Genomic DNA, 15,888 nt, shown 5'->3' with positions numbered 1-15,888 from the left:
CAAACCGAGAGTAAATTGATTATTTGAGGCACTAAATGAATTTAAATGAAAATGTTGTCAACTGTAAAGTTGCATAACTTTTCAAGATCTATAACTTTCAAATTGATAGTTTCTTCATCCGAGGTCGTTTGCATAATTTGAATTTCAAATTTAAAAACTTCAAACATATTTTTCTACGACAAGATGATTTCAAATAAAAAATGTCAATTATAAAGTTTCATAACATTTTAGGACCTACAACTTTTATTTTGATGGTTTTTCCATCCAAAGTCGTTTGAAAATTTCGAATATTAAAATTCAAACAAAGTTTTACATGAAAAGATGATTTCAAACCAAAATGTTGTCAACTACAAAGTTTCATAACTTTGTAAGACCTACAACTTTATTTTGGTGGGTTTTCCATTTGAGGTCGTTTTGAAAATTGGAATTTTAGATTTTTAAAATTCGGACGTAGTTTTCGTTGACAAGATTACTTCAAATCAAAACGTTGCCAACTACAATTATATAACTTCTCAAGGTCTACAAAGATTATTTTGGTTGTTTGGTCATTTGTTCATCCAACATGTTGGTTCTAACATTATTCACAAATCTTATACATATGAACAAATTTACTTTTATTTTGTCATATGAAGAAATGACCAAAATATAAATTGTACATCTTGATGAGTTATATAAATTTGTAGTGAAAACTTTTTCATTTGAATTAATTTACTACTTTAAAAATAAAACACTCGGCAAGTGTCAAAAAACACTGGGCAAAATTTTTTTTTGCCGGGTGTCAAAAATAAAACACTCGGCAAATAAAACTTTTGCCGAGTGTTTTTTTACCGAGTGTTTTTTGTTTGGTACTCGGCAAAAAACTTCTTTGCCAAGTGTCCGAAAAAACATTCGGTAAATTATTTAGCACTTGTCAAAGAGTCGAATTCCGGTATTGACCGTTTAGAGTAGAAATTAGAGCCTATTACCACCCCCACAGTCCTACTTATGTGCTGTCACGTAAATAAAGAGAAGTGATATACGACAGTCCATCGTTTGAGCGTTCAGTTTTTATCTCTTCCTTTTCTTTTCCTCTCTCCTTTTTATTTTTTCTCATTTTTTTTTATCTTGGATGGGTTTAGAAGAACTTGTAACTCGTAGGTTAGAGGACAAGATGGTAGAGACGACAACACGCGGAGGAGACCGCACTGATACCGCCGGACAAAAGGAAAGGAGGAGGTGGTCATAGACAACTCTTTTGCCGTCTTGGTACACTAATCAATCAATCATATTTCCGGTGACTGGTGCGACGTCCTATCTGTGCAGTTGTAGTGATAACTGACACTGCAATCTTCGTTGGCGAATCTCTGTAGATCAAGTGCGGGGTCATCTCGTTTGATGCTTTTGGACGCTACTTCTCTCCCATTTATTTTCTCCTGAGCACGTTTACGTTGGGCGATTTATTCTAATCTGTTCTAGTATCTAAAAAATGGCCAAAAGAAAGAAGAAAAAAACTTGATTGTTGCTCTTGGTTTCATCAAAATGTGATGTTAGTACTCAATCCTTGAATAACAAATTGATTCATGGAGTTATCTTATATAAAACTTTTATGTATTTTCCAGAATTTATATGAAAAGACATATGCGTTTACGACACAACTGGAGATTTATGGAGTTTATGCAATGGTACTATTTTGGTTTTATAAGTGTTAGCCCTCATTTAAATCAAAAAAGTAACCTCCCTAGCTTGGACAGGTACCTCTATTTTCCGCGCCAATTTGATAACAAAAGGTCAGCATATGTACCAACAAATTGTTTGTCTTTATAGTCATACAAAATTGTACTAAATAGCTGTAAGCGTTTATAATACTTCAAAATAGTATTTGTTTTAGCTCTTAATTTTTATATTTATATTGAACTAGATGATGATGATGATAAATATAGACATGTATATAGCTCTTAATTTATATATTCATATTCAACTAGAGATTTTAACGGAAAAATAGCATCCAACAGCCTTTTTAATTGGATATGCAAACATAAACACCCTCTATTTCGGATATCTCGCTAGCCAAATATGAAGAACGAGGATAGCTCTCTAGACTACACGCAATATATAGAAAAACTGTTGAAGGATACAAAGATATAAAAAGCCATCTTTACTAAAATGGCTCTTGATTTAGGGAATATATTTTAGAAAGGTTTTTAGAGATACACTGAGTATTGTATAAATCTAATAAAGAACAATTTTTATTTTAGTACAGAGGTAGTACAAGTTATACGAATTTTATTTTAGTGTAGAGTTAGTATAAGTTATCAGTTGAGTCAGTGCTGCGATGGGACTGAAAGCTCCGCTTCAACAGGTAGGGGCGTAGGGTATCCGGCTACCGCTCGTCCTCGTGCACGCGGCTGTTAAACACAGTGACCCCCTCGTTAGCTCTCCGTCCATCCCCTCTTCCATCAGGATCAGGTCTCTCCCTCTCCGACTCTATCTCTCCCTGCCAATACTCATCTACAAAAAGAGAGATTATATCCATCCTCTTTGTGCACTGATTTAATTATGATCCTTCTTTTCGTTTGTTCTTATGCCATTGTTTGGCCACCAGCGGTGGGGTATCGATCTGCTCTAGTTGGACGGCGGCATCCCTGATTCTACCCTGATCGATCCCATGGATGCCCAAGACGGCGATGAGAGACCGCTGATCATCCATCGCCTGCCACTACTCCAGGTGATCCATCTCCTTTGCCACATAGCAAGTGCGACATAGTTCCTGTCAAGATACTTGTTGTTGTTCCTGTTCCTCTAGCTATAGCTATCAATCCTACGCGAAGCCAGGATGTAGAATATAATTTTTGCATAACAGACCTCTTTCCGTTCAGGATGAAAGTACTTCCGAATTCACTAGCGACGGGACGGTTGATCTTCGCAATCAGCCTGCTCGGAAGCAGAGAACTGGGAAGTGGAAAGCATGCTTCTTCATCTTAGGTGCCGAGTTTGCTGAATGTGTGGCCTTCTTCGCGATCTCGAAGAACCTGGTGACGTACCTCACGGGCGTTCTGCACGAGAGCAACGTGGACGCCGCGACGACTGTGTCCACCTGGATCGGGACCTCGTTCTTCACGCCGCTCGTCGGCGCGTTCTTGGCCGACACATTCTGGGGGCGATACTGGACGATACTGGCCTTCCTCTCCGTGTACGTCACGGGGATGACGGTCCTGACTGCTTCAGCTCTTCTCCCGCTGCTCATGGGCGCGTCCTACAGCCGTAGCGCCCACCGCCTCTTCGCGTACCTGGGCCTCTACCTCGCCGCTCTCGGCACCGGCGGAATCAAGCCGTGCGTCTGCGCGCTCGGTGCCGACCAGTTCGACGCGTCTGACCCCGTGGAGCGGCGGGCCAAGGGCTCCTTCTTCAACTGGTACTACTTCTCCATCAACATCGGCTCCCTGCTGTCCGCGACGGTGGTCGTCTGGGTGCAGGACAACGTTGGGTGGGGAGTCGGGTTCGCGATCCCGACCCTGCTCATGCTGTCGGGACTCGTGCTGTTCGTCGCCGGTAGGAAGGTTTACAGGTACCAGAGAGTGGGAGGGAGCCCTCTGACAAGAGCCTCGCAGGTGGTGGTTGCTGCTGTCAGGAACTACCGTTTGGTGCTGCCTGAGCCTGACGACAGCTCGGCCCTGCTGCATCAGGCGCCTCCCGGAACGACGGAAGGAAATGATTCCACGATGCAGCATACGAGTCAATTCAGGTATTCGTACATCATCCAATCCAATTCCAAATACGTCAGGATACCCCCTCCAAATACGTACACATCTTGAGATTCTTTGATCCAGGTTCCTTGACAAGGCTGCCATTGTAGCGCCATCCTCCGGCGAGAAAGGAGCGACGGCAAGCCCATGGCGGCTCTGCACGGTCTCCCAGGTCGAGGAGCTGAAGACGGTGCTGCGGATGTTCCCCGTGTGGGTGTCGATGGTGCTCTTCTTCGCGGCCACCGCGCAGATGTCGTCCACCTTCATCGAGCAAGGCGAGACCATGGACAACCGCGTGGGGCCGTTCACCGTGCCGCCGGCGTCCCTCTCCACCTTCGACGTCATCAGCGTCATGGTCTGCATACCCATCTACGACAAAGCGCTGGTGCCGCTGGCCCGGCGCGCCACGGGCAAGGAGCGGGGCCTGTCGCAGCTGCAGCGGCTGGGCGTCGGCCTCGCGCTGTCCGTGGCCGGCATGGTGTACGCGGCGCTGCTCGAGGCCAGGCGGCTGTCGCTCGCCCGCGCAGCGGCGGACGGGCGGCCGCCGATGTCCATCATGTGGCAGGCGCCGGCGTTCGCGGTGCTCGGCGCCGGGGAGGTGTTCGCGACCATCGGCATCCTCGAGTTCTTCTACGACCAGTCGCCCGACGGCATGAAGAGCCTCGGCACGGCCCTTGCGCAGCTCGCCGTCGCGGCAGGCAACTACTTCAACTCTGCCGTGCTCGCCGCCGTCGCCGCCGTCACCACGCGCAACGGGGAGGCAGGATGGATCCCCGACGACCTGGACAAGGGCCACCTCGACTATTTCTTCTGGTTCATGGCTGTTCTCGGCGTGGTCAACCTGCTGCACTTCCTGCATTGCTCCGTCAGGTACAGAGGCAGCAGCAACAACAGCACATACTCTTCTTGAGTCTTCACACGATCTGTGCCAAGTATATGGCAAAATGTCAACAAAGAGAGATGTCAATCGAACTTGTTAACGAGACACAACAGGATGCCCGCATTCTCCATTTGGCGTCTCCACAATAATAATGTGTCCCTGCGTCGGTCCATTGTTTTGTGACAAACACACGAATACCTTTGCGTTGTTATTGAGCCTTTTGCTCGTGGTCACACCCACACGGCACTACAAATACATACATCGACATCCTAGAAATCCACATCGGTTGCAACTAGTGCTGCAAGTTGGGCCGTGCCGTGCCGGCCCGGCACGAGCCCGTCGTGCTTCGGGCCTCAGTTAGTCGGGCCTAGCCAGCACGAAATAGAGTCGGGCCGTGCCTTACCGGGCCTGACGAATAGAAGTAAGGCCCAGCACGGCCCTAAAGCACGACGGGCTTCCGTCGGGCCGTGCTGGCCCAAGCACGGCACGCCTCAGTTCCTGATAAGCGCGCATCTCGGCCTCTCTGTCGCCGTCGCGCTGGATCCGAGCGTTCTGCGGTTGTGGGCTCGTTCGCTCGTGGCGCAGCCCCAGGCGGACGCTAACACGACGCGGTACCTGGGCGTGCGGCGCTGGTCGTGGGGCCGGTACGCGGCGGAGATCCGGGAGCCGGCCACCAAGGAGCGGCACGACACAGCCGAGGAGGCCGCCGTGGCCTACGACCACGCCGCGCGCTCCCTTCAACACAGCCAAGATGCTCAGTTCCACACAGGGAGTGGGCTCGTCCGCTCGTGGCCGCCTGGGGCTGGACAGCTGGAGTGCTGGGGCCGTACTCTCCTCTCCTCGGTGGTGGTATGGTGGGTACTGGAGTTAGAGAAGACCGAATGGATCAGCTGTGAGAGAGGGCGGCGGACTGGAGGCTGGATTTGGAGAGGCGGCGGACCGCGGACGAGGGAGAAACGAGAGGTCGGGACTCGGGAGAGGAGGGAGAGGAAGTAAATCACGTAACCCTAACGCCGCCGCGCCGTCGGGCTGTATTTCGTGCCGGGCCGACCCGGGCACGACCCAAGCTCCCGTGCCGGGTCATGTGGGCCGTCGGGCCGAAAGCAAAAGCACGGCCCAGCACGATGAACGTGCCGTGCTGGCCCGATTATTCTTCTCCCGTGCTGGGCCGGGCTTCGTGCTTTTAAAAACGTGTCGGGCTCGTGCTGGCCCAATAGGCACGGCCCAGACTTACAGGACTAGTTGCAACATTCGGGGAATCCAATGCTAAAAGACATGTGCAATTCGTGGAATCTCTAAGGTCTTAAATAAGACTGTCTCTTTGCGAGCCAAGACTCTGTTTCTACACGAATTTTCATACATGCTTGTTAGTTGTCTTCAAATAACTTGAAGCAACACTTGACGCTTTACCTAGTAGCAAATGGTGCCCATGACACCAAATGATACTTAAAATACAAGTGTTTTTTTATAAAATAATATTAACCTAAAGTACGCTGAAATGAACTCAATGGCAAACAAGCCAAAGTTATTGATTTAAACGACCCATTTGCATCATCTTTGAACCCGTGTTGATAAAAGAGAACACATTGCAAGTCTACGTATACAGGAGCAAAAATATTCTATATACAAAGCTAGTCAGAAGACTTCACAAAACACTTGCACAACATGTAGTATTGTTAGCACATAAGTTCATATTCGAGACAAGGTACCTGTAATGAGCAGCAACAATCATATTCGAGACAACATTCTGAACTCGCCTTCTTTGCCGAGTGTCCCAAACACTCGGCAAAGGGTATTATACACTCGACAAAAAATACTCGGGAAACATTTTATCGGCAAAAGGTTATTTGACGAGTACTTTTTTCGGGCACTCGGCAAAAAAAACACTTGGCAAATTAAGAATCACAAAAAAAACTCAAAAAACAACAAAACATTTTTTAAATTATGGGAACGACTCTCCAACCATTATCATACTCATCGCCCTATCATTTTTACGATTATTTTGAATCAATTGTTTTATGAATGGTGAGATTCAAACTCGCAACCTCTCTCTCGCGGATACCCTCCTCTACCACTACACTACCACATCAATTGTGTCTATATTACGTTTTCATTCATCATGTAATATAATAAATCGAGAGTAATTTAATTATTTGAGGCACTAAATGAATTTATTTGAAAATGTGACCAACTATAAAGTTGCATAACTTTTCAAGATCTACAAGTTTTATTTTGATAATTTCTACATCCGATGCCGTTTACAAAATTTGTATTTCAAATTTGAAAACTTCAAACAATTTTTTATATGATAAGATGATTTCAGATGAAAAATTGTCAATTGCAAAGTTTCATTATATTTCAAGACCTACAACTTTTATTTTGGTGTTTTTTTTTCATCCGATGTAGCTTGAAAAATTCAAATTTTAAAATTTAAACATAGTTTTGCATGACAAGATGATTTCAAACCAAAACATTATCAACTACAAAGTTTCATAACTTTTCAAGACCTACAACTTTTATGTTGGTGGTTTTTTCCATCCGAGGTCGTTTTCAAAATTCAAAATTTAAATTTTTAAATTCAGACATAGTTTTCGGTGACAAGATGACTTCAAATGAAAACGTTGCCAGCTACAAAATTCTATAACTTCTCAAGATCTACAAAGTTTATTTTGGTTGTTTGGTCATTTGTTTATCTTACATGATGGTTCTAACATTATTCATAAATCCTGTACATCTCTCTTATAGTTTCATAAACTACGAGAGAGATATATATATTTAATGAACAAATTAAATTTTATTTTGCCATATGAAGAAATGATCAAAATAAAAATTGTACATCTTGATGAGTTATACAAATTTGTAGTTGAATTTTTTTCATTTGAATTGATTTACTGCTTTAGAATTTGATTTTTAAATTATCTTTGCCTTTGAAAAAAACACTCGACAAATAAACTCTTTGCTTAGTGTCTAAAATAAAACACTCGGCAAAGAAGCTCTTTGCCGAGTGTCAAAAAAAACACTCGGCAAAGAAACTCTTTGCCGAATATCAAAAATAAAACATTTGGCAAAGAGTTTCTTTGCCGAGAGTTTTTTACCGAGGGTTTTTTGCTTGGCACTCGTCAAAGAGCTTATTTGTCGAGTGCCCAAAAAAACACTCGACAAATTGAGAGCACCTAGAGGGGGGGTGAATAGGTGATCCTGTAAAACTTCAAAACTTAAGCCACAAAAACTTGTTAAGGGTTAGCACAAGTATGGCCAAGTGGCTAGAGAGGAGTCAAAACACAATAACCACAAGAAATCAATCACAGAGATGACACGGTGGTTATCCCGTGGTTCGGCCAAGTACAAAAACTTGCCTACTCCACGTTGTGGCGTCCCAACGGACGAGAGTTGCACTCAACTCCTCTCAAGTGATCCAATGATCAACTTGAATACCACGGTGTTCTTGCTTTTCTTTTCTCAATCCCGTTTGCGAGGAATCTCCACAACTTGGAGCCTCTCGCCCTTACAAAAGATGTTCACAGAGAATCACGGAGTAAGGAAGGGATTAACAACTCACACACAACACAAAGATCACAGCGAATACGCACACACAAGACCCAGACTTGAGCTCAAAAGACTAGCACACTAGAACGGAGCTCAAATCACTAGAATATCGAACAAGTGTGCAAGATTGATGTGTGAGTGATCAAGAGTGCTCAAGGAATGCTTGGTGTACTCCTCCATGCGCCTAGGGGTCCCTTTTATAGCCCCAAGGCAGCTAGGAGCCGTTGAGAACACATCTGGAAGGCTATCCTTGCCTTCTGTCGTCGGGCGCACCGGACAGTCCGGTGCACACCGGACACTGTCCGGTGCCCGATTTATTTCCATAAACAGCACAGCCGACCGTTGCCGACCGTTGCAGATCTGGCGCACCGGACAGTCCGGTGCACACCGGACAGTCCGGTGCTTCCTTCCGACCGTTGGCTCGGCCACGTGTCGCGCGCCGATCGCGCGGCCGACCGTTGGCCCGGCCGACCGTTGGCTCACCGGACAGTCCGGTGCACACCGGACAGTCCGGTGAATTTTAGCCGAAGTCGCCGGAGAAAAACCCGAGAGCGGCTGGTTTGCTCCGCGCTGGTCTGGCGCACCGGACACTGTCCGGTGCACACCGGACAGTCCGGTGCCCCAGCCCGAAGCAGCCTTTGGCTGTACACAGCCACTCTCCACTTCTTTTCTTTTCTTCTTTCTCCTGTTTCTAACACTTAGACAAGATGTTAGTACACAAAACTAATGTACTAAGGCTTAGAAACATACCTTTACTTGTGATTTGCACTTTGTTCATCCATGAGCATATTTTCACATTTAAGCCCTTGTGTTTGCACTCAATCACCAAAATACTTAGAAATGGCCCAAGGGCACATTTCCCTTTCAATCTCCCCCTTTTTGGTGATTTATGCCAACACAACATAAAGCAACTAGAACAAGTGCAAAATCACTTCAAATAAAAACTGACTTTGAGTTTTATTCAATTTTGGCATATATGGATCATCTTTTGCCACCACTTGGTTTGTTTTTGCAAATCAAACTCAAATCTCTATCTCTAAGTCAAACACACATGTTGAAGCATAACGAGAGTCATTCCAAAAGAGATTGATCAAAGATTTCAAAAACTCCCCCTATTTCCCATAATCAACACTTCTCCCCACAAGAAGCCAACTTTTGACAATAGAGACAATAAGAGACAATAAAAGCTTTTGACAAAACAAAAACTCTATTCTACTATTTTCAAAATCTCTCAAGTGGTAGCTGATCCATTTATCACTTTGGCCTTTATTTTCTCCCCCTTTGGCATCAAGCACCAAAACGGGATCAATCTTGGCCTTTTTAACCCCATTGCCTCACCAAAGTCTTTAATTAAGAGCAAATGGCAATAAGATTTCATGAGATGAACTTGGAATTAGTTACCCTCTCATCGGAGTGCAGTGGAAGTCTTTCATGGTCCAAGTCCACCTTTTCCCTTTCAATCCTCCTTCGAGACTAAATCATCAAACTCAAGCACATGGTTAGTCTCAAAGGGTCAAGTTGTAACACATCTCCCCCTACACATGTGCATCACTTTGCAACGGACTTGTGAGGTCCAGGGAGTGTTTGTACAACTTGAGCACCATAATAAGCAACAAAATGCAAAAAGGAACATGATCAAAAGCATAAGTACATGTATGCTACAATTCAATCCAGGTTCCGCGAATCTATGACATTTAGCTCACTACGCAACCTGCAAAAGGTCTTCTCATCTAGAGGCTTAGTGAAGATATCGGCTAGCTGGTTCTCGGTGCTAACATGAAACACTTCGATATCTCCCTTTTGCTGGTGGTCTCTCAAAAAGTGATGCCGGATGTCTATGTGCTTTGTGCGGCTGTGCTCAACAGGATTCTCCGCCATGCGGATAGCACTCTCATTGTCACATAGGAGTGGGACTTTGCTCAGATTGTAGCCAAAGTCCCGGAGGGTTTGCCTCATCCAAAGTAGTTGCGCGCAACACTGTCCTGCGGCAACGTACTCGGCCTCAGCGGTGGATAGGGCAACGGATGTTTGTTTCTTAGAGTTCCATGACACCAGGGACCTTCCTAAGAATTGGCACGTCCCCGATGTACTCTTCCTATCGACCTTACATCCAGCATAGTCGGAGTCTGAGTATCCAACTAAGTCAAAGGTAGACCCCTTTGGATACCAGAGCCCGAAGCAAGGCGTAGCAACTAAATATCTAAGAATTCGCTTCACCGCCACTAAGTGACACTCCTTAGGATCGGATTGAAATCTAGCACACATGCATACGCTAAGCATGATATCCGGTCTACTAGCACATAAGTAAAGCAAAGAACCTATCATTGACCGGTATGCTTTTTGATCAACGGACTTACCTCCTTTGTTGAGGTCGGTGTGTCCGTCGGTCCCCATCGGAGTCTTTGCGGGCTTGGCGTCCTTCATCCCAAACCGCTTTAGCAGATCTTGTGTGTACTTCGTTTGGGAGATGAAGGTGCCGTCCTTGAGTTGCTTCACTTGGAACCCAAGGAAGTAGTTCAACTCGCCCATCATTGACATCTCGAATTTCTGCGTCATCACCCTGCTAAACTCTTCACAAGACTTTTGGTTAGTAGAACCAAATATTATGTCATCGACATAAATTTGGCACACAAACAAATCACCATCACATGTCTTAGTAAAAAGAGTTGGATCGGCCTTCCCAACCTTGAAAGCATTAGCAAGTAAAAAGTCTCTAAGGCATTCATACCATGCTCTTGGGGCTTGCTTAAGTCCATAGAGCGCCTTAGAGAGCTTACACACATGGTCGGGGTACCGTTCATCCTCGAAGCCAGGGGGTTGCTCCACGTACACTTCCTCCTTGATTGGCCCGTTGAGGAAAGCGCTCTTCACATCCATTTGGTACAACCTGAAAGAATGGTGAGCGGCATATGCTAGCAAGATTCGAATTGACTCTAGCCTAGCCACAGGAGCAAAAGTCTCCTCGAAATCCAAACCTGCGACTTGGGCATAACCTTTTGCCACAAGTCGAGCCTTGTTTCTCGTCACCACCCCGTGCTCGTCTTGTTTGTTGCGGAACACCCACTTGGTTCCCACAACATTTTGCTTCGGACGAGGCACTAGTGTCCAAACTTCATTGCGCTTGAAGTTGTTGAGCTCCTCCTGCATGGCCAATACCCAGTCCGGATCTAGCAAGGCCTCCTCTACCCTGAAAGGCTCAATAGAAGAGACAAAGGAGTAATGCTCACAAAAATTAACTAATCGAGATCGAGTAGTTACTCCCTTGCTAATGTCACCCAGAATTTGATCGACGGGATGATCCCTTTGAATCATCGCTCGAACTTGGGTTGGAGGTGCCGGTTGCGCTTCTTCCTCCATCACTTGATCATCTTGTGCTCCCCCTTGATCAAGCGCCTCCACTTGAGGTACCTGTTCGTCATCTTCGGTTGGGGGATGCACCATAGTTGAGGAAGAAGGTTGATCTCGTTCATCTTGTTCCTGTGGCCGTACTTCTCCAATCGCCATGGTCCGTATAGCGGCCGTCGGAACATCTTCTTCATCTACATCATCACAATCAACCACTTGCTCTCTTGGAGAGCCATTAGTCTCATCAAATACAACGTCGCTAGAGACTTCAACCAAACCCGATGATTTGTTGAAGACTCTATACGCCTTTGTATTTGAGTCATAACCTAACAAAAACCCTTCTACAGCTTTGGGAGCAAACTTAGAATTTCTACCCTTCTTTACTAGAATGTAGCATTTACTCCCAAATACACGAAAGTACGATACATTGGGTTTGTTACCGGTTAGTAGCTCATACGACGTCTTCTTGAGGAGGCGATGAAGGTAGACCCTGTTGATGGCGTGGCAAGCAGTGTTAACGGCTTCCGTCCAAAAGCACTCGGGGGTCTTGAACTCTCCTAGCATCGTCCTCGCCATATCGATGAGCGTCCTGTTCTTCCTCTCTACCACACCATTTTGCTGTGGTGTGTAGGGAGCGGAGAACTCGTGCTTGATCCCTTCCTCTTCAAGGAACTCCTCCACTTGAAGGTTCTTGAACTCGGATCCGTTGTCGCTCCTTATCTTCTTCACTTTGAGCTCAAACTCATTTTGAGCTCTCCTGAGGAAGCGCTTGAGGGTCCCTTGGGTTTCAGACTTATCCTGCAAAAAGAACACCCAAGTGAAGCGGGAAAAGTCATCAACAATAACTAGACCATACTTACTCCCTCCTATGCTCAGATAGGCGACGGGTCCGAAGAGGTCCATATGCAGCAGCTCCAGGGGTCTTGAAGTGGTCATCACATTCTTGCTGTGATGCGCTCCTCCCACTTGTTTACCTGCTTGACAAGCTGCACAAGGTCTATCTTTTTCGAAATGCACGTTAGTCAAACCTATCATGTGTTCTCCCTTTAGAAGCTTGTGAAGGTTCTTCATCCCCACATGTGCTAAGCGGCGATGCCACAGCCAGCCCATGCTAGTCTTAGCTATTAAGCATGCATCTAGACCGGCCTCTTCTTTTGCAAAATCTACTAAATAAAGTTTGCCGTCTAATACACCCTTAAAAGCTAGTGAACCATCACTTCTTCTAAAGACAGACACATCTACATTTGTAAATAGACAGTTATACCCCATATGACATAATTGACTAACAGATAGCAAATTATATCCAAGACTCTCTACTAAAAATACATTAGAGATAGAATGCTCATTAGAAATCGCAATTTTACCTAACCCTTTTACCTTGCCTTGATTCCCATCACCGAATATAATTGAATCTTGGGAATCCTTATTCTTGACGTAGGAGGTGAACATCTTCTTCTCCCCCGTCATATGGTTTGTGCATCCGCTATCAATAATCCAGCTTGAACCCCCGGATGCATAAACCTGCAAGGAAAATTTAGGCTTGGGACTTAGGTACCCAACTCATGTTGGGTCCTACAAGGTTAGCACAAATATTCTTAGGGACCCAAATGCAAGTTTTGTCTCCCTTGCATCTTGCCCCTAACTTCCTAGCAATTACCTTTCTATCCTTTCTACAAATTGCAAAGGAAGCATTCAAAGCATGATATATTGTAGAAGGTTCATTCACTACTTTTCTATGAACATTTGCAACATTTCTTTTAGGAACAACATTTCTCCTAGTAACATTTCTATCATACACATAAGAAGAACTAGGAGCAAACATGGCATGAGAATCATAAACATATGAATCAAAAGCATCATGACTTACATTTCTAGTTTGTCTTCTATCATGATACAAAAATGCATGGTTCCTTTTAGCACTAGTAGCCATAGGGGCCTTCCCTTTCTCCTTGGCGGGAATGGGATCCTTATGGCTTGTTAAGTTCTTGGCTTCCCTCTTGAAGCCAAGCCCATCCTTAATTGAGGGATGTCTTCCTATTGTGTAGGCATCCCTTGCAAATTTTAACTTATCAAATTCACTTTTGCTAGTCTTAAGTTGGGCATTAAGACTAGCCACTTCATTATTTAACTTTGCAATAGAGGCTATGTGTTCACTACAAGCATCAATATCAAATTCTTTACATCTATTGCAAATAGCAACATTTTCTACACAAGTTGTTGATTTACTAGCTATTTCTATCTTAACATTCAACTCATCGTTAATGCTCTTTAATTTAGAAATTGTTTCATGGCATGAAGATAATTCACAAGTAAGCATCTCATTTCTTTTAACTTCTAGAGCATGAGATTTTTGAGCTTCTAAAAATTTATCATGCTCTTCATACAATAAATCCTCTTGTTTCTCTAAGAGTTTATCCTTCTCATTCAATGCATCAATTAATTCATTAATTTTGCCAATTGTAATTCTATCTAGACCTTTAAATAAACTAGAATAGTCTATTTCATCATCGTCACTAGAATCATCATCACTAGAAGAAGCATAAGTAGAGTTTCGAGTACTTACTTTCTTCTCCTTAGCCATGAGACACGTGTGACGCTCGTTGGGGAAGAGGGTCGATTTGTTGAAGGCGGTGGCGGCGAGTCCCTCATTGTCGGAGTCGGAGGAGGAGCAATCCGAATCCCACTCCTTGCCTAGATGCGCCTCGCCCTTGGCTTTCTTGTAGTGCTTCTTCTTCTCCCTTTTGTTCCCCTTTTCCTGGTCACTTTCATTATCAGGACAGTTAGCAATAAAATGACCAAGCTTACCGCATTTGAAGCATGATCGCTTCCCCTTGGTCTTAGTCTTGCTCGGCTGTCCATTGCGACCCTTTAGCACCGTCTTGAATCTCTTGATGATGAGGGCCATTTCTTCATCATTAAGACCGGCTGCCTCAATTTGCGCCACCTTGCTGGGTAGCGCCTCCTTGCTCCTTGTGGCTTTGAGAGCAAAAGGTTGCGGCTCGTTGATCGGTCCATTCAAGGCGTCGTCCACATACCTTGCCTCCTTGATCATCATTCGCCCGCTGACGAATTTTCCTAGGACTTCTTCGGGCGACATTTTGGTGTACCTGGGATTCTCACGAATATTATTCACCAAATGAGGATCAAGAACGGTAAAGGACCTGAGCATTAGTCGGACGACGTCGTGGTCCGTCCATCGCGTGCTTCCGTAGCTCCTTATTTTGTTGATAAGGGTCTTGAGCCGGTTGTATGTCTGAGTTGGCTCCTCGCCCCTTATCATCGCGAATCGTCCAAGCTCGCCTTCCACCAACTCCATTTTGGTGAGCAAGGTAACGTCATTCCCCTCATGAGAAATCTTGAGGGTGTCCCAGATCTGCTTGGCGTTATCCAAGCCGCTCACTTTGTTATATTCATCCCTGCATAATGAAGCTAGAAGAACAGTGGTAGCTTGTGCATTCTTATGGATTTTCTCATTAATGAATGAAGGGCTATCCGAGCTATCAAATTTCATTCCACTTTCCACAATCTCCCAAATGCTTGGATGGAGAGAAAATAGGTGAGTACGCATTTTGTGACTCCAAAATCCGTAGTCCTCTCCATCAAAGTGAGGAGGCTTGCCAAGTGGAATGGGGAGCAAGTGAGCATTTGAGCTATGTGGAATGCGTGAATAATCAAAAGAAAAGTTTGAGTTGACCGTCTTTTGTTTGTCGTGGTCGTCGTCCTTTTGGGAAGAAGAGGATTCGTCGCTGTCGTAGTAGACGATCTCCTTGATGCGCCTTGTCTTCTTCTTCTTCCCATCTTTGTGCTTGTGGCTTGAGCCCAAGTCGGTGGACTTGTCATTCTTCGGCTCGTTGAAGATAGACTCCTTCTCATTGTCGACCACCATCCCCTTTCCCTTAGGATCCATCTCTTCGGGCGATTAGTCCCTTTTTGAAGAGAACGGCTCTGATACCAATTGAGAGCACCTAGAGGGGGGGGTGAATAGGTGATCCTGTAAAACTTCAAAACTTAAGCCACAAAAACTTGTTAAGGGTTAGCACAAGTATGGCCAAGTGGCTAGAGAGGAGTCAAAACACAATAACCACAAGAAATCAATCACAGAGATGACACGGTGGTTATCCCGTGGTTCGGCCAAGTACAAAAACTTGCCTACTCCACGTTGTGGCGTCCCAACGGACGAGAGTTGCACTCAACTCCTCTCAAGTGATCCAATGATCAACTTGAATACCATGGTGTTCTTGCTTTTCTTTTCTCAATCCCGTTTGCAAGGAATCTCCACAACTTGGAGCCTCTCGCCCTTACAAAAGATGTTCACAGAGAATCACGGAGTAAGGAAGGGATTAGCAACTCACACACAACACAAAGATCACAGCGAATACGCACACACAAGACCCA

The 15,888-nt window shown here is 45.1% G+C and overlaps 1 protein-coding gene across 2 annotated transcripts; it reads left to right on the top strand.

The window, feature by feature from the left end:
* The first annotated feature begins 2,313 nt into the window (after nucleotides 1-2,313).
* Nucleotides 2,314-4,811, top strand: LOC778429 (low affinity nitrate transporter). 2 transcript variants are annotated; one of them, XM_008651190.4, is made up of 4 exons: nucleotides 2,314-2,445; nucleotides 2,582-2,704; nucleotides 2,856-3,721; nucleotides 3,807-4,811. In XM_008651190.4, the coding sequence occupies exons 2-4, from the start codon at nucleotides 2,645-2,647 to the stop codon at nucleotides 4,630-4,632; spliced, it is 1,752 nt and encodes a 583-aa protein (XP_008649412.1). In that variant the 5' UTR covers nucleotides 2,314-2,445; nucleotides 2,582-2,644; the 3' UTR covers nucleotides 4,633-4,811. The 2 variants fall into 2 exon arrangements, with proteins under 2 accessions (XP_008649412.1, NP_001105925.2); NM_001112455.2 differs by lacking the exon at nucleotides 2,314-2,445 and having other exon boundaries at nucleotides 2,452-2,704; nucleotides 3,807-4,764.
* The last annotated feature ends 11,077 nt before the right edge of the window (nucleotides 4,812-15,888 follow it).

This window comes from Zea mays, chromosome 1 (genome assembly GCF_902167145.1).
Source record: "Zea mays cultivar B73 chromosome 1, Zm-B73-REFERENCE-NAM-5.0, whole genome shotgun sequence".
Lineage (NCBI taxonomy): Eukaryota > Viridiplantae > Streptophyta > Magnoliopsida > Poales > Poaceae > Zea > Zea mays.
Note: the sequence above shows the minus strand (reverse complement) of the source record. Positions and strands in the feature narration are given on the sequence as shown.

Bases quoted from the DNA above. Each gene is read 5' to 3' on its own strand.
- LOC778429 (XM_008651190.4), top strand. From the start codon at position 2,645: ATGGATGCCCAAGACGGCGATGAGAGACCGCTGATCATCCATCGCCTG. The intron at 2,705-2,855 runs GTGATCCATCTC...CTTTCCGTTCAG, and splicing joins ATCGCCTGCCACTACTCCAG to GATGAAAGTACTTCCGAATT. The intron at 3,722-3,806 runs GTATTCGTACAT...TCTTTGATCCAG, and splicing joins CAGCATACGAGTCAATTCAG to GTTCCTTGACAAGGCTGCCA.